The 19367-nt window shown below is 45.1% G+C and overlaps 1 protein-coding gene across 1 annotated transcript; it reads right to left on the bottom strand.

The window, feature by feature from the left end:
- Positions 1 to 2134: 2134 nt before the first annotated feature.
- chst14 (carbohydrate (N-acetylgalactosamine 4-0) sulfotransferase 14) lies at positions 2135 to 15229 on the bottom strand. The gene is made up of 2 exons (XM_048599814.1): positions 14890 to 15229; positions 2135 to 4012 (listed from the first exon to the last, which is right to left on the bottom strand). The coding sequence occupies exons 1-2, from the start codon at positions 15142 to 15144 to the stop codon at positions 3194 to 3196; spliced, it is 1074 nt and encodes a 357-aa protein (XP_048455771.1). The 5' UTR covers positions 15145 to 15229; the 3' UTR covers positions 2135 to 3193.
- Positions 15230 to 19367: the final 4138 nt, after the last annotated feature.

The following is a 19367-nucleotide window of genomic DNA, read 5'->3' as shown; positions in this document are numbered from 1 at the left end:
TTAACAGGGAAGGAGGCAGAAGATGGTAAATTGTAGGCCAGTTAGCCTGAGCTTGGTCATTAATAATGGACTCAAAAGTCTCATCGAAGATAAGATTGTGGAGTACTTAGAAGTGCATGATTAAATAGGATTGAGTCAGCATGGCTACATCAAGGGGAGTTTATGACAAATCTATTAGAATTCTTTGAGGAATTAAGCAGCACATTTGATAGAGAGTCCAAGGATGTAATTTGTTTGGATTTCCAGAAGGCCTTTGACAAGGTGCTGCACAGGAGGCTGCTAATTAAGATCCAACGGTGTTAGGGGCAAGGTACTGGCATGAGTGGAGGATTGGCTATCTGGCAGAAGGCAGAGAGTGGGGATAAAGGCATCGTTTTCGTAATGGCAGCTGATGATTAATGGAGTTGCACAAGGATCAGTGTTGGGACTACAACTATTCATGTGATACATTAACAATCTGTACAAAAGAATCGATGACATTGTTGTTATGTTTGTAGTAAACACAAAAGATAGGTGCAGGGACAGGTAGTGTTGAGGAAACGAGGAGGTTGTACGAGGACTTAGACAGGGTAGGAGAATCAGCAAAGAAGTGGCAGATGGAATACAATTTAGGAAAGTGTGAGGTTATGCCCGTTAGAAGGAAGAACAGAGACATGAACTATTTTCAAAATGGAGAAAGGCTTTGGAAATCTGAAGCACAAAGGACTTGGGAGTCCTGGTTCAGGATATTCTTAAGGTTAACATGCAGGTTCAATTGGCATTTAAGAAAAATGTAATGTTAGCATTTATTTGAGAGGAATAGAATACAAGAGCAGAAATGTAATGCTGAAGCTGTATAAAACTCCAGTCAGCCTGCGTTGTAAGTAGTTTTGGACCCCATATCTAAGGATGGATGTGCTGGCATTGAAGGGGGTTCCAGAGGAGGCTTACAAGAATGATCCCAGGGATGAAGGGCTTGACATACGAGGAGCAGTTGAGGACCCTGGGTCTGTAAATGGAGTTTAGAAGGACGAGGGGATAGAGTACTGAGAGGCATGAATAGAGATGCTTCTACTATAAGAGAGACTAAGATCGGAGGGGGCAACCTCAAAATGAAGCGACGACCCTTTAGAAGTGAGATGAGGAGGGATTTCTTCAGCCAGAGGGTGGTGAAAACGTGGGGCTCAATGCCACAGAAGCCTGTGGAGGACAAGTCATTGAGTGTCTTCAAGACAGAGATAGATAGATTCTTGATTGGTACTGAGATCAAGAGTTATGGGGAGAAGGCAGGGAGAATGGGGCTGAGAAATACATCAGCCATGACAGAAAGTGGTAGAGTGATGAAACATCTTCAATTCAGATTAAAACCAAGCTGGATCGGAGTCTTTGGAAAGTAGCCACAGTCCTACTTTTCATGGTTTATATAGTAGTCATAACTTTTATTTGAAAACTGAGGAGAGAGATTACTTTTGTACCTAACCTATCTTCCACTTACTTTTGTGTTTTCAGCAACCCAAGTCCAAGAGTTGCAAGGCAACCACAAACATGGACCCACCCCCACAGTTTTCTTTACAGGTCATCCAGCAATTAACAGTCATACGTTTCACCTCCTCTCCCTAAGAGGTTTGCTTGTCTTTTCTCCAAGGTTATTGACATTCTGTAAACAGGGGATAAGCCAGAACACTCATTAAACTTCTGACTAAATTTCCAAGACATGGTAAAATGTTTTCAATCCAGCTTCTTTAATAAGGCTCATTCTGAAAATTATCAATGGTTACGCACAAAGCTTACTTACATCTTTCTCCATTGCCTCCACGTCTTTTCTTTCTCTAAAAAGACCAGAACTTTTCACAATACTCTGACTGTGGTCTAATCAAAATTCTTAGATTTAACTTCTCTACTTTTCAATCCTGTCATTGTGAAAATGAACACCAGCACTTTCAGGCTCCATAACTAAATGTGAAAATTGCCACCATTCAGTTCGTCAACTCCCCTAGCCTGTACTCTGAAAGCGTTACATATAATATCTGTAATGAGTACACAAACACATCCAGATCATTGGTGACAGAGACATTTTAAAACAGGCATTGAAGAAATGTAACAAATAGCAACTCACACCAGTCACTTTTAGCAAATAAAAAAGGAATCAAACTCATTTTAAGTAGTAATGTTTTATTTGATTTGTAATATCTTCATAAAAAATATACCCATTTAAAAAATGAACTACTATCAGCCCAACTTGCTCCCAATATCTTGTATTCCACTCAACTGATATCAGCTTTTGGAATATATAAATACAAATGATCTTCCACACCAACCTATAGAAGCCCATTAAAAAAAAGCAAATTCTGCTCCACTCAATCTCTTCATTATAGGGGGTAGAATAAGCAAAGAGCATCTCAGAACCGAGTGCACATTTACAAAAATAAGTTTCAAATCAAATACACATACATGGTCAAAGATAGCTAATTCTCCATTGCATTGTTAAGGCTTTTGTTATTGTGGCGGAATTAAAAACTGGGGGAGGCTAGAATTACCAATGATTCAAGATGAGACCTGCTCTTTTTCTTAAAAAAGAAAATGAGATTTAAAGGCAGCAAATGATCTGAATCTGGAAAAATATGTTCACACTCTAGCAACATTCACTGTGTTGCTATTCTGCCCAGATTTACTTCTACACTGGGTGGGATTGGATAATAAACATCATTAAATTATACTAAGAACTACCCCAATGGCAATCATTAATAAATGGTCAAGAAACTGCAGAATATTCTTCTGATGAAAACATAGATGGAAATGTAGTTGAAGAGCAAAAGATAACAAAAAGAGGAAACCAACCAGATAAAAGTCAAATGACAGTGTTCTTATACAGGGAAAGTACAATTATAATAAGTTAAAATAATGTTTCTCTGGGCTTCCTGAAGATAAAAAAAGCAATTAATGCCAATAATACTGGTCCTGGTCAATAATTAACTAATTCAATGTTCACTTCTCAAAACTAACCAATGATGGCTAAACTTAAGATTAGGGAGGGGTTAAAGGCAAGAAATCATTACCACCTTAGGAAGGTAACAAACCCAGTGCTGTACAGGTATATAATGACATCACAAAAATAATGTTATAACCTTGGTGTAATACTAATAACTCCATATTTACTGTTTAGAATATAAATAGAAAAAAATTCCCACCAACACAGCATGGACAGCAAAGCCCTTCAATGTCTGCAATATTCACTTGTAACATTTGGGAGAGGGTAAGCATAGAGTGAAAAGTCTAGAATATACTTTGGCAAAAGTTCATTGAGAAGTTCTTGTGGCACTTTACACAAGTAGTAGTGCAAGGTCTCTTTAGTGATGGGTTTATACCATGCTTGCCTTGGAGGAAACTCAACATGAAGCGGGGCCCCAACATTTCGAAGTACATGGTGTGCATCACTTTGCAATCGTTCATAAGAACCAATGTAGTCATATGTCACAGCACATGGCTGGCATAGATTGTAAACTGGCATCCAGTGTTCATTCATTGATTCTACATCTTCATCCACCAAGTACTGAAGAAATTCTGTAAAAGTAACATCATCTCCCCTGGATTGTCCCACATTTTTTCTATACCTTCTCACTATCTCCATTCCATATCTCCGCTGGTATGCCTCAATTTCCCCAAATTTGTTTTTATAAGCTGACAACAATCGTTCCATTGGGTCTCGAACAAACAGAAACTTATAATAATGTTTCAATCTGTATTTAATTTCACTGTTTTTTAAGTCTCCAAGGAAGACCAAGTCATTTTTGTGATCCATTTTTATCTGGACATGCACGTTATCCAGCACACCGCTCAGAACTTTAATAACACGTTTCCAGTTAGAACATGCAACTTTGGGCACATAACAATACAAGAACCTGTATTTATCATTGACCAGGATGTGTTTCAGTAAGTTCCGTCGCTGAGATGATGTTAAATCAAAAATATTATGTGGCATTGTTTTATGTTTGCATACACTCTGAATGGTCCTATTCCGAATGTCTTGAATAATCTGGAAAAAGAGGTGGAAAACATGAACGTAATTAGGAAGAAAGAACATACAAACCTCTGTACACATCGGTAACTTTCCTAGACAAATGCTAAAACAAAAAAAAAGTTACCAGAGTATGAAAATTTTTGCTGCTTCTTCAACTACTCAAGGACTCAGCCTTGACTCAGGGGTACATGTCTCACTTTTTAAAATTCATTTTTATTGCAAAAATATACTTGATTCATAAAAGTGATCTTTATGTACATTCACAGGTACTAAAGCAGTTCTGTACAGTCTTTGTGTGGAAAAAAAAACAAACCAGGAAATTCACATTCCCTGTAGCTGTAAGAACCAAAGTATTTCTTACCATACAGTACACTGTTTACATACATTTATGCAACAAGAGGGTCTGACAACTGAAAAGACCCTCGTTATACTTTGGCAGAAAGGCCTTAAACAGTGGTCTTTCTCCACTGTGTTGGTGGCAGTTGCCCCAAGCTTTACTGCATTCCTCAGCACATAGTCTTGGACCTTGGAATGTGCCAGTCATAGAGGTTTACGGCATGGAAACAGGCCCGTCAGCCCAATTTGCCCATGCAGCCCAGTTTTCACAATTAACCTAGAATTAGAACTAGCCTTTATTGTCAGTGCACTTGAATGAGTGCAGTGAAAAGTTTGTAATGTCGCCTCTTGGTGCCAACTTAGGTACAGGATACTTTAGTATTTGTTACAGACTAGAGAATCATAAATAAAAGCTCAGCATAAGAATAAAGGATAAAGAAGCTTTCTTTTAAAATGTATTCACACTGTAGTCTTTTAACAAAGTCCATGCCAGCTTTCAGACCTCCAGGCCAAGTGTATAGGAGATGCTGGGCATCAATCCTGGAGGGTTCACTTGCAGTCCCCAAGGGACTCACCACTGCCCCCGCTCTGGTCTCCACTCCACTCATCTCCCCACACTGGCCTGGCCTGGGACTTGCCACATAGTCCCATTTGCCTGCATTTGGTCCATATCACTCGTTGCCTAGCCCATCCATGTAGTTATCTAAATGTTTCTTAAATAATGAAATTGTGCTCGCTTCCAGCACCACGTCTGGCAGCCCATTCCAGACACTCACCACCCTCTGCATGAAAAAAATTGCCCCTCCTGACCCTTTTGTATCTCTCCCCTCTCACCTTAAACCTATGCCCTCTAGTTTTAGACTCCCCTACCATGGGGAAAAGCTGTTGGCTATCTACTTTATCTATGACTCTCATGATTTTATAGACCTCTGTAAGGTCACACCTCAGTCTCCTACGCTTCTGGGAAAAAAGTCCTAGCCTATCCAACCCCTCCTTATACCTCAAGCCTTTCAGTCCAGGTAGCATCTTAGTAAATCTTTTCTGCACTCTTTCTAGTGTAATAATATCCTATTTACAGTAGGGCAACCAGAACAGCATGCAGTACTCCAAATGTGGCCTCACCAACGTCTTGTACATCTGTAACAAGACACCCCAACTCCTATACTAAGGCCAACGAAGCTAGCATGCCGACAGCCTTCCTCACCCCACTGTCTACCTGTGACTCCACCTTCAGGGAGCTATGAACCTGTACCCATAGATCTCTTTGTTCTATAACACTCCCCAGGGCCCTATCATTGACTGTTTAAGTCCTGCCCTGGTTTGACTCACCAAAATACAACACGTTGCATTTATCAAAATTAAACTCCATCTGCCATTCCTCAACCCACTGGCCGAGTTGATCAAGATTTTACTGTATTCCCAGATAACCTTTTTCACTGAGATAACAAGGTGTAAAGCTGGATGAACACAGCAGGCCAAGCAGCTTCAGAGAAGCAGGAAGGCTGACGTTTCGGGTCTAGACCCTTCTTCAGAAATGGGGGAGGGGAAGGGGATTCTGAAATAAACCTTTTTCACTGTCCGCTATACCACCAACCTTAGTGTAATGTGCAAGCTTACTCACCATGCCTCTCACATTCTCATCCAAATTATTTATACATAAATGATGTATAACAGTGGACCCAACACCAATCCTTGTGGCACACCACTGGTCATAGGCCTCCAGTCTGAAAAACAACGCTCCACCACCACCCACTGTCTTCCACCAAAAAGCTGTTTTTGAATTCAATTGGCTAGTTCTCCCTGGACCCCTTGAGATTTAACCTTACTTAACTACCTACCATATGGTACCTTTTCAAAGGCCTTGCTAAAGTCCATGCAGGCAATATCTATCGCACTGACCTCATCTACTTTCTTAGTCACTCCTTCAAAAAAAACTCCAACTTCGTCAGTCATGAACTCCCACACGTCATCATGCTGACTATCCCAGAAGAGTCCTTACCTCTCCAAATGGCTACAGATTCTGTCTCTTAGAAACCGCTCTAATAATTTACCCACCAAAGGCATTAGGCACACCAATCTGTAGTTCCCAGGCATTTTCCTACAATCTCTTTTAAATTACGTCACAACATTAGTCAACCTTCAATCTTCGGCCACTTCACCCATGGCTGTCAATGATACAAATATCTCTGCTTGGGGCCCTGAAATTTCCTCCGTAGCCTCCCAAGTCTTGGGATATACTTCTTCAGGTCCTGGGGATTTATCTACCTTAATGCGTGTTAAAGGTCTGCAACAGTTGATCAAGGTCAACTTTTTACACCAGAAGACTAACAAGTTTCAGCAGACTAAAGGCGTTCTTTCACCCAGATGACGGTCTTCCGTGTGCAGTCAATGTTTGTCTCGGTGTGTCCTGGGGAACAGACCATAGAGCACAGATTCCTGCATCACGGAGCAGCTCAGGGCAAACCTCGACAAAAACCACTGCACCTCTCTCCAGACATTTTTTGCAAAGGCACATTCCAGAAGGAGATGTAGACAGTCTCCATCCCCTGCAGCCGCTTCAAGGACAGGGTACAGTGGCACAGTGAGTTTGGGCATACATGAAATATTTGACAGGCAGTGCCCTTCTCACCACCAGCCAAGCTGCATCTTGTGTTTGTTGGAAAGTTCTGGTGATGAGGCATTCTTCCAAATGACTTTGACAGTCTATGACTGAGATGGATCAATGCTCTCCTTTTCCCCCCGCAGCGTCATGAAGACGCTACATGCTGACCACTTCATAATGGACTTATGGTCAAAGGTGCTTTTCTTTGCAAATTGTTCCATGAAGGACAGGTGATTTGGAAAGGTCCAACTACTTGGAGTGGTCAACGGCAACGAGGCCATACTTTGTAACACTGGAGACAAGTAGAACCTCAGTATGTAGAGACACTTGATGTTTGTGTACTGATGGTCTCTACAGTTTGACACAGCCATGCACAAAGGTGCATCTGCCTAGTTTCTGTCTCACTTGGCAGTATGTTCCTCCCAAGATTTCATGCACGCCCCAGCCCCACCAAACCATATTCCCAGTACCTTTAGGTAATCTGTCCTGATGGTGATGAGGATAAAGGATCGGTTAGCGCAGCTCCCAAAGAATACGGCCTCGGTCCTGCCTTGATTCACTTTGGCTCTCAATGCCAGTTTGAAATGGTCGCAGATGCTCACGAGACTGCGCACGAACAGCTGATTGGAGCCAGAAAACGGTGATGTCATCCACATATAGGGAGGCTTTCCTGGCAGGCCTCCACTGTATGGAATAGTCACCCCTCTCAGACTCCCATCCTTCCTGATAGAGTCTTTTGCTGAGTCTATACAACACACAAACAAGGCAGACAAGAAAGAGGGCAGCCTTGTCTGACTCCAAATCTAATTAGGAACCTTTCTGATTCCCAACTGTTGATTGAAACTTCACTAATGACGTTGGTATAAACAGTCAGATCCATTTCGGATTTCCTCCCAAAAGCCCATTTGAAGAGCATGTCCCCTTATGTAGGTGTGTGATATCCTGCCAAAGGCCTTCTCCTGGTTCAGGATAACGAGACAGATGTCTCTCTCCTCCCTCCCACTGTAAGTGATCGTATCCCTGAGGATAGTCATCTATGGGGCATAGATCTTGCTGGCCAGGCTAATATTTATTGCCCATTCCTAATTTGCCCAGAGGGCAGTGAAAAGTCAACCATACTTCTATGGGTCCAGAGTCATACGTTGGCCAGACCATGTAAGGATGGCAGATTCCCAGCCCACCCCCCACCAAAGGACATTACTGAATCAGATGGGTTCAAGTCAGAAAGTTCAAGCTCTGAGCATCACACAGGCTGCCAAATCAGTTCTGTACTGAGGGAATGCATTAATGGGTCCCTTCAGGTAGACATAAAATAACTCATGGCATTATTTAAAAGAGCAGGGGAGTTGTGATGGCATACTGGCCAACATCAATCCTTCAACAAACAGGGCCTCACTGTTCTTGTGCTTGTCAGCTTAATAATTCAAGAATTGTGTCTGTGCAAGGTCTCCTGATGATTTGCATACCTCAGCAGACGATTGTGGAAAAATGCCAGAGAGATTTTTGTTTTAAAACAGCAAACCACTTGCTTGTTCTCTTGACCTAAGTCTGCCTAGGTCAACTGGCCAGATTAGTGGCACTTCCATTAATGATAGTCTCTTTATTACTTATTTTATGTACAATGCAGGAATTCAGAATGACTTGAGAGGCTACACCAGGTCTTTAAATTAGGATTCATAAGCTAAGGCTTGATTGCAGTACAAATTCTCCAAAAAAAAAAGGAGCTTCTCCTGGACTGACTTGAAACAATAGTAAACATCAGCAAAGATGATAGATGGATTTCACAATTTGGACAATTCACTTTAGAAAATACAGATGATTTCATCACATGCAATGTTTACAAGTTCACTATTTTGAATTTAAAGCTTTTTTTTTTCCTCTTTCACAGACTGACTCATGGTAGGAAACCAGAACGGAGAAGTGAATCAAAGACCACTTGCACTCTTGGTTGTCAACAGCTGTTCAGCATATTTCAGCTAGAATAGAGAACAGAAAACAGGGAAATGTAGTGATTGTAACAAGATTAGCAAGGTCATCAACACAGAATGCGAGTTCCCTGACTGAACCAGATTAACAGCCTCAATCTGGGAGCCCTGGCTGACAGATAAGAACAAGGATGCCAGACATCCTGTTCACTCTGAGAACCGGTTCCAAGGGAGCTGGGTCAGTGTCAAGACACGTACCTGAATAAGTTTGCTCGCAACAATCGCCTTTGAGTTGGGGGCAAGCATTTCTGGCATCATGCCATTATTTGGGAAGCTTGACTCATTTGATCCTGCTGAAGACTGGGCCCAGTGTGTGAAAAGAATGTCATTTTCTTTTAAAGACAAATGGCATTGGGGCAGATGAAAAGCAATGAATAAATCTCCTGACAGTTTGGGGAATACCACTTGAGTGCAGGTAATTGCATAGTCTCATTCAAGACATATCCTGAACAGAAGGACTCTAGGTCAGCCCACAGCAAAACCCCAAAACAAAGCCAAGCCTCAGTCAAATGGTTAAAATTTTCTTCAGGATCTGGGCCAGCAAGACAACTGGTAGTTACTTCATCCAGCCCTGCACCTTGTTGTCTCGGATTCTCCAGCATCTGCAGTTCCTACTATCTCTGATTCGATTTTAACCCCACTGCGAAACCTCTTCTAAGGATGCCTAACCTGAAGAAGTTACCCTCCTCCCTCCGGACAAACCTCAAGGGATCTCTCTCCCACTGCAACTCTCTCGTAATCTCTTCGGCCCTGAAACTGCTCGACCACGTCCTGAAGCAAACCAGGTACTACAGCCACATCACCTTCCTTAGCACCTGCCTACGGAACCAGATCATCCCCAATGGACTACAATCCACATTCAAGCCTTCCCAATTTGGCCCCAACCGTGATAATATCTACACTCATGGGGTTGAGATCCTTCAGAAGCGTTTCTCCCTGCGACTCCTGAAACACACACTTGCAGCAATGCGCCGGCATCTCCAGGCACTACAATCAAGCCTACCCCAGCTCAGAGCCTCCCTCTCCCAGACCTGCAAAGGACCTCTCCTGTTTTTTATTCTACGTAGGATCCACAACCTGAACTCCCAATTCTACTCAGCTTTATTGGACACTAAAAACCGTAAGTACAGTAAACTTACTGGTGCCTACCACCCAAAACGGGCTTCCTCCACCCCCCAAATCCCCAGCCGTACCCAGGACCTTCCCCACAATGGGTCCGCCGCCATTGGCCATGAGGCCACTATCGGAGAACCCACAGATGACGTCACATCTGCCACCGCCAGGTTCCCCACTTCCGGGACAGCAAGCACCATCGCTGCCGTTGCCACCGACACTGAAGTCGCGACCACCCTCACCGCTACTGCCGCCGCCTACCCCGCTCCTCCTACCTCCGACGCCGGTCCGCCCATCACCGACGCGGACGCAACTCCGCCCACCGCCGACACCGGCACAACTCCGCCCACCGACGACGACGCTCCGCCCACAGCCGACGCCGACACAGCTCCGCCCACAGCCGACGCCGACACAGCCAGCAGCTCCAGAGGAGACAGCAGCACCCAGCCCTGCCGAGTCTTCACCATCCCCCCAGACCTACCCCTTACTGAGGACGAACGGTCAGTCCTCAGTAAAGGGCTCACCTTTGTCCCCCTCCACCCACAGATCAACGAATACCGCTCACGCTTGGACATAGAGCAGTTTTTCCGCCGCCTCCGCCTCCACGCTTACTTCTTTAACCGTGAACCTAACCCTCCCTCTACTGACCCCTTCTCCCGCTTCCAACACACCCCCTCCTCCTGGACACCACCCCAAGGCCTCCTACCCTCCCTCGACCTCTTCATCTCCAACTGCCGTCGAGACATCAATCGCCTCAACCTCTCCACCCCTCTCACCCACTCCAACCTCTCCCCCGCAGAACGTGCAGCCCTCCGCTCCCTCCGCTCCAATCCCAACCTCACCATAAAACCCGCGGACAAGGGAGGTGCAGTTGTAGTATGGCGCACTGACCTCTACATCGCCGAGGCCGGACGCCAACTCTCCGACACCTCCTCCTACCGCCCCCTTGATCATGACCCCACCCCTGAGCACCAAACCATCATCTCGCAAACCATCCACAACCTCATCACCTCAGGTGACCTCCCACCCACGGCCTCCAACCTCATCGTTCCCCAACCTCGCACTGCCCGCTTCTATCTCCTTCCCAAAATCCACAAACCTGAATGCCCTGGTCGACCCATTGTCTCCACCTGCTCCTGCCCCAACGAACTGATCTCCAACTATCTCGACTCCATTTTCTCCCCCTTGGTCCAGGAACTCCCTACCTATGTCCGTGACACCACCCACGCCCTCCACCTCCTCCAGAACTTCCAATTCCCCGGTCCCCAACACCTCATCTTTACCATGGACGTCCAGTCCCTCTACACCTGCATTCCCCATGCAGATGGCCTTAAGGCCCTCCGCTTCTTCCTGTCCCGCAGGCCCGACCAGTCCCCCTCCACTGACACCCTCATCCGCTTAGCCGAACTCGTCCTCACACTCAACAACTTCTCTTTCAATTCCTCCCACTTCCTACAGACAAAGGGGGTAGCCATGGGTACCCGCATGGGCCCAAGCTACGCCTGCCTCTTTGTAGGTTACGTGGAACAATCCCTCTTCCGTACCTACACCGGCCCTAAACCCCACCTCTTCCTCCGTTACATTGATGACTGTATCGGTGCCGCCTCGTGCTCCCACGAGGAGCTCGAACAGTTCGTACACTTCACTAACACCTTCCACCCCAACCTTAAATTTACCTGGACCATCTCGAACACCTCTCTCCCCTTCCTGGACCTCTGTGTCTCCATATCGGGCAACCACCTCGAAACCGATATTCATTTCAAGCCCACCGACTCCCACAGCTACCTAGAATACTCCTCCTCCCACCCACCTTCCTGCAAAAATGCTATCCCCTATTCCCAATTCCTTCGCCTCCACCGCATCTGCTCCCAGGATGAGGCATTCCACTCCCGTACATCTCAGTTGTCCTCGTTTTTCAAGGACCGTAACTTCCCCTCCTCGGTGGTCGAGAACGCCCTCAACCGTGTCTCCCACATCTCCCGCACCTCATCCCTCACACCCCGTCCACGCAATAAAAACCAAAAAAGAATCCCCCTCGTCCTCACGTACCACCCCACCAACCTCCGGATCCAACGCATCATCCTCCGACACTTCCGCCATCTGCAATCCGACCCCACCACCAAAGACATCTTTCCCTCCCCACCTTTATCTGCTTTCCGGAGGGACAACTCTCTCCGTGACTCCCTTGTCCGCTCCACACTCCCCTCCAGCTCCACCACACCCGGCACTTTTCCCTGCAACCGCAGGAAGTGCTACACCTGCCCCCATACCTCCTCCCTCACCCCCATCCCAGGCCCCAAGAAGACTTTCCACATCAAGCAGATGTTCACCTGCACATCTGCCAATGTGGTATACTGCATCCGCTGTACCCGGTGTGGCTTCCTCTACATCGGGGAAACCAAGCGGAGACTCGGGGACCGCTTTGCAGAACACTTACGCTCGGTTCGCAACAAACAACTGCACCTCCCAGTCGCGAACCATTTCAACTCCCCCTCCCATTCCTCAGACGACATGTCCATCCTGGGCTTCCTGCAGTGCCACAACGATGCCACCCGAAGGTTGCAGGAACAGCAACTCATATTCCGCTTGGGAACCCTGCACCCCAATGGTATCAATGTGGATTTCACAAGTTTCAAAATCTCCCCTCCCCCCACCGCATCCCAAAACCAGTCCAGCTCGTCCCTGCCTCCCTAACCTGTTCTTCCTCCCACCTATCCCCTCCTCCCACCTCAAGCCGCACCTCCATCTCCTACCGACCAACCTCATCCCGCCCCCTTGACCTGTCCGTCCTCCCTGGACTGACCTATCCCCTTCCTAACTCCCTACCTACACTCACCTTTCCTGGCCCCATCCCCGCCTCTTCGACCTGTTTGTTTCCTCTCCACCTATCCTCTCCTCTATCCGCCTCCCACTCTCTCCCTATTTATTTCAAAACCCCCTTCCCCTCCCCCTTTTCTGATGAAGGGTCTAGGCCCAAAACGTCAGCCTCTCTGCTCCTATGATGCTGCTTGGCCTGCTGTGTTCATCCAGCCCTGCACCTTGTTGTCCTGGTAGTTACTACCAGTATGCAGACTTGAGACAACAGAGAAAAAAAAAAGTCCCACTAGACCTAAATTGAGTAAGAGAACTTACAGGCCAGTATCCATGAGTGTGCACACCCTGGAAAGTTCATCTACATCTGGTTTGGAACAATTAAATTGCTTAGCAATATCCAAATGAGAACAAGTAAATTAAACATCTGGTTAAATCGTCACCCATGTCGAATGGAGGTTGATACCGGACGTGTTAGTGATTACAGAACCCATCTTTAACAAAATTCGCTCTGCATTCCAACCCTTAAGTTTGCATAAGGCCTCGGCTAGACCGAGAACCTAAAGCAGAGATCCTTCAGAGACTAAAGATACAAGTTCGGTTCTAGTCTGTTATGAGAAGCAGCTTATTCAGTTACCATTGATTGTTGCAAAAGGCTTGGGCCCAAGCCTGATGGGGCGAAATTGGTTGAGAAAGATTCAACTAGACTGGCTCAAAGCCATTTTCTAATCGCTAAGTTGTCTCCTTAATAAATACCTGGAAGATTTTCAGGAAGGTCTAGGCACTATCAGCGGAGCCAGGCCATCTTGCTTGTTGACCAGGAAGCAATTTCATGATTCCGCAAGGTATCTACGTGCATGCGTCAGTGTGCAAGTGTGTAACAGCATCAGGAACTCCAATGCCAGACACAGGACTCCACTAAGCAAAACAGACAGTTTACTCAAGGGGATGACGTTCGGTGTAGGAATCACGGGAATGACCCTGCATGGGTAACAGGCATAAGCTCTTCATCTTACAAGCTTTACATCTTAGATATAGAACTGGCTTGAAGGTAGAAGACAGAGGGCGGTGATGGGAGGGTTGCTTTTCAGACTGGAGGCTTGTGACGAGTTGGACGTATGGTCTATTTCAGTGCTAAAAATCTCAATGTCTCTGTGACTCTGTCCAAATTTTTTTTTTTCACCATTTGACTGGTATGTCCTTTGTTACTATGATCTGCCTGTGCTGCTTGCAAACAAAGGTTTTCACTGTACTTAGGTACATGTGACAATAAATCAAAATGAATCAATCAATCACTGACAAGATACAAGGCAGTAATGCGATGGAATACTTTTAACTTGCCTGGATTATTGATGCTCCAACAATACTCACGAAGCTCAATACCATCCAGGACAAAATAGCCAACTTGACTGGAACCAACCATTCACTCCCTCTACTACCGATGCTCAGTAGCAGCATTGTATTACCAGCTAATAAAATGCACCGCAGGAAATCACTTACATTCCTTGAAGAACATCTTCCAAACTCATGATCCCTACCATATAGAAGGACAAGGGCAGTAGAGACACGGAAACACCACCATTTGTAAATTTTCCTCCTAGCCACTCACCTTCCTGACTTAGAAATATATTACTGCTTCTTCAGAGTTATTGGGTTAAAATCCTGGAATTCCCTTCCTCACAGCCCTACAACACAGGGACTGCAGTGTTTCAAGAAGGCAGCTCACCTCCACCCTCATAAGGGCAACTAGGGATGGGCAATAAATGCCGCCCAGAGAGTGACACCTACATCCCATGAATGAACCACACACAAAAATAAACTCCCCCCATTTCTTTCTTCATACACGTGTCAATAGTGGCTAGTTTGTTTCTGCTTTGTAGTGCGATACATTGTAGTGGAGCTCTACTGATCTAATACTGACTCTACCCTAGTAACAATCACAACTTGTCATTGGTAAAATCAGTAGCAGTGGTTTAACTACTATAACCAATGGTAACTAGTAATTAACAGTCACTGGTCATATTAAGAGCCGATGCCGTTCTTACCTGGTACTCCGGGTCTTCGCCCCATTTCCACTTGTCCCCAGTACTAGGAGCGGCTTTATCTGCTCCTGCTCCTGCTCCTGCTCCGGCCGGGCCCCGGGCTCCGTACGAGCGGCCGCTCAGAGTGTCCACCTCGGCCAACATACCTTTCTGGATCATGAGCAACAGTCCGCCCGATGCCACGATCACACCGAAAGTCAACATGGTCGGCAGCAGCACCGCTCTACGAGCGGCCCGAGCCACCGTCAGGCTACCCATGGCGCCAGATCGGCTCGCACCGGCCGTTCCCGTGGCCCAGCCCGGCCCCCGGTCCGCCCCGCTCCCCGTCGCCAGCCGCAATCTCCAATACACATGCGCAGCGCCACCCGCTCAGCATGTTGGGATTTGTAGTTCTCCTTACCCATCAAACTCACCACTGCGCATGTGCCGGATTCGTCAGCACCTGATGAGACCAAGCTCCTATCACCGGTTCAGTTACAGATGCAGAATTTTTTTAGTCTTGCTCATTCAGGTTGAAACATTCTTGGAGATCTGATCATATCACCTACACTGCAATAGTGCATACGCTTCTACAATATCTTGGAGGTCATTGAAGATGCAACAGCAGAGTTGATAAAGAGATAATAGTAGATGTAATTTATTCAGATTTCCAGAAGGGGTTTGATAATATGCAGCATAAAAGATTGATGCACTAGACTTGGTGTAGGTAGAGGATTGGCTAAGTTAGAAACAAAAGATGGAATCTTTCAGGAACAAAAACAGAAGTTGCTGGAAAAGCTCAGCAGATCTGGCAGCATCTCCGAAGAAAAATTCAGTTAAAATTTCAGGTCCGGTGACCCTTCCTCAGAACTGTTCTGAGGTTCTGAGAAAGGGTCGCCAGACCTAAAACGTTAACTCTGATTTTTTCTCCACAGATGCTGCCAGACCTGCTGAGCTACTCCAGCAACTTCTGTTTTTGTTTCTTATTTACAGCATCCGCAGTTCTTTCGGTGGAATTTTTCAGTCCTGGTGGAGAGAAGGAGAATTGTGAACAGCTGAACAAAATTAATTGAGTCCAAAATTCAAATTCTCACCAGCAGGATAAAGTTTTGCAATTAAGATCTCCGAACTCAAAAAGCGAGTTGAACCTCCCAACTGCAGCTACTAGACTAAAAACATCAATTCTGTTTTTCCTCTCTTCACAGATGCTACCAGACCTGCTCCATGTTCTCTGTATTTGTTTCTAACTTAGGGTGCCAGGAAGCTTATCGACTGGCATTAGCATTTCATTAGAATCACATCTCACTGGAATTCAGTTGTTGATTCCAATTAACTTCTACCAAATTGAGAAATGCATCTCTTCTGAAACACATAAACATGTGCACTTGGTGACTTTCACTTCTTCCTGGGCTTCAGAATAAGTGCTTGCTGCTTTGAACTTACGGTGGTATAATTTACAATAATGTTTACATTGAGTTTCAATGTAACCATGGACCAAGTTGAAAGGGGAGGTGGTTGCTGTGTCTGTGGGCAGATTAAAGTGCAAATAGTAAAAGTGGAGGAGGATGTTTGTGGCTGAGGGGCAGGCTAAAGCACAAATGGGAAAGCAGAGGTAGAATTGATGGATATTGTATATCCAGGGGTAGAAGAGTGGACCATGCAGCAATTTCTGTCCTGTCCTGAGACATTTGGGTACAAAATTGAAGAGACAGTGTCACAGGGTGATGGATGTTTAGGCTGTGGTCTTTGTTGTGGGAATCTCATTTGCAGAGGTATGTCTGATGGTACTGAGTGATGGGGGGTATACTCACAGTTATGGTTGGGAATTGGATCTGGCTAGGTGGGAGTTGGTAGATCTGGGTCTACAAGCATAGTGCTATGGTGCAAGTTGTCTCTGATGGAGGGGGATGAGAGAGTCAGGAGATGCATTGCTACCTTGTTATGCATTCAGAGGGCAAAATGAGGAAATTAACAGCCACACAGAATCAGCTGATATGATTAGAGGTTCCAGGGTGACACGGGAGGTTCCAATACAAAAATAACAACTCTTTGAAAAGGACTCCAAAGCAGTACACTGTACTCTGGTGTGGTTGCTCTAATCTGCTGTACATTTGGAGCAAGACTCCCCTACTTTTAAATTCGATTCACCTATAATAAAAACTGATTTTTTTTTTCCTAATTGGTTGCTATACCTTCCTGATTCCTGAAACCTAAATTGAGCATCTGTAATTGGGTTATTGGTCATTAAGTGCTGCTTGGTAGCACTGTTGATGACACCTTCCATAATTTTACTGATGATCAAAAGTAGTCCAGGTTTGATGTGTCCTTTATTAGGATATACCTAAATAATTTTCCACATTGCTGGGTAAGATGTGAATGTTTCAACTGTATTGGAACTGCTTAGCCAGAGATGGTAGGAACTGCAGATGCTGGAGAATCTGAGATAATAAGGTGTAGAGCTGGATGAACACAGCAGGCCAAGCAGCATCAGAGGAGCAGGAAAGCTTGTTTCACGGCCAAAGAGATTACGAGTGAGTTGCAGTGGGAGAGAGATCCACTGAGGTTTTTCCGGAGGGAGGAGGGTAACTTCTTCAAGGTAGGCATCCTTAGAAGAGGCTTCACAGTGGGGTTAAAATTGTTTCAGAGGTAGTAGGAACTGCTTTCCTGCTCCTCTGATGCTGCTTGGCCTGCTGTGTTCATCCAGCTCTACACCTTGTTATCTTAGCCAGAGATGGTGCTGGTTCGGGAACACAAAACTTCAGCCCTGTTGTCTTTGTAGTATCCTGTTCCACTAAATATTTCTTGATATTACATACAGTGAATCAGATTGGCCAAAGAGTGGCATCAGTAATTTTAGGGATCTCAGGAGAAGGCACATTAAGAGGGATCATCCACTCAGAATGTCTGACTGAATATGCTTGCAAATGCTTCATCCTTGTCTTTTGCACTGGTGTGTACTCCCTCATCATTGTGGACATGGAAATATGAGTTGTTTGATTGTCCACCACCATTCATGACTGGATGTGGCAGGATTGCAGAACTTAGATCTGATGTTTTTGTGGAATCACTTATGTCAACATGGTACTTCCATTGCTTGACATGGAAATAGTCCTGTATTGTAGCTTCTCCAAGTGACTCCTCATTTCTAGGCTAGTCTGTTGCTGTTTTTGAAATGTCTTCTTGCTTTTCACAAAGAAACAAGGTTTTCTACCCAGCTTAATGGTAATGGTACACTGCAGGATATGCTGGGTTGTTGTTGTTGATTGTTAAGATTGTTGTTGAATACAATTCTGTTCCTGGTGGCCCACATTGCCTCAGGAATGTTTGGTTTTGAGCTGCTAGATCTGTTCAAAAATCTGTCTAGTATGGTGATGCCATTGCACTGTAATTGAGGGTTACCATAAATACAAATCAGGACTTTATCTCCAGAGCATTAACCTGGGCCACTGAGTTAATAGAAAAATGACATTGCCACTGCACCACCACCTCTCCTATATTATAGAAAGGCCACAGAGAAGATTTATGAAAATGATACCAGAAATGCATGGATATGCATATCAGAAATGGACTGACAATCTGAGTGTCTTTTATTTTGAATAAACACATAAGGCTGATCTAATAGAGGTATTTAAAATTAAGTAAAGATTTGATAGAGAGGACTCAGAATGAATATTTACTTTTGTGCTGTAAAACATGACTAGAGGTCATCAATATATAATAGCCAGCCGAAAATGCCAATAATAAAATCAGAAGAAATGTCTTGAGCTAAAATGTGGTAAAATACTCAAACATGCTTCCACAGGGTGTGATTGAAGTGAATAGAACAGATGCATTTCAGGGGAAACTTGACACAAAGGGAGAGAACAGGAGGGAATGCCAGGAGCAGCACCAGGCATACATTTAAAAAAATGAGGTGTCAACCTGGTGAAGGTACCAAACAGGATCACTTGCAACCAAACAGTATAAGCAGCAAGTGATAGAGCTAAGCAATCCACAACCAATAGATCAGATCTAAGCTCTGCAGTCCTGCCACATCAGTCATGGATGGTGTGGACAACTAAGCAACTGACTGGAAGAGACACCCGACAAATATCTCCATCCTCTGTGATAGAAAAGCTCAACACATCAGTGCAAAAGATAAGGCTGAAGCATTCACAGCAATCTTCAGCTGGAAATGCTGAGTGGATGATCCATCTTGGCCTCCTCCAGTGGTCCCCAGCATCAAATTTACCCAGTCTTCAGCCAATTCAATTCACTCTATGTGATATCAAGAAATGGTTAGAGGTACTGTATACTGCAAAGGCTATGGGCCCTGACAAGATTCCAGCAATATGACTGAACACTTGTGGTCCAGAACCTACCGCTCCCCTAGCCAAGCTGTTCCTTTGGTGTCTACCAACAATGTGGAAAATTGCCCAGGTATGTCCTGCACACAAAAAGCAGGAGAAATCCTACCTGGCCAATTACCACCCCATCAGTCTACTCTTGATTATCAGTAAAGT

Source organism: Rhincodon typus, chromosome 1, assembly GCF_021869965.1.
Source record: "Rhincodon typus isolate 14 chromosome 1, sRhiTyp1.1, whole genome shotgun sequence".
NCBI classification, from domain to species: Eukaryota; Metazoa; Chordata; class Chondrichthyes; order Orectolobiformes; family Rhincodontidae; genus Rhincodon; species Rhincodon typus.
This window is presented reverse-complemented; position numbering and strand designations above follow the sequence as displayed.

What these genes read in the sequence shown, in the direction of transcription:
- chst14 (XM_048599814.1), bottom strand. Translation starts at nt 15,144, where the DNA reads ATGGGTAGCCTGACGGTGGCTCGGGCCGCTCGTAGAGCGGTGCTGCTG. An exon ending in GCGAAGACCCGGAGTACCAG is followed by an intron (nt 4,013 to 14,889) that starts GTAAGAACGGCA and finishes CTCTTTTTCCAG; the next exon opens with ATTATTCAAGACATTCGGAA.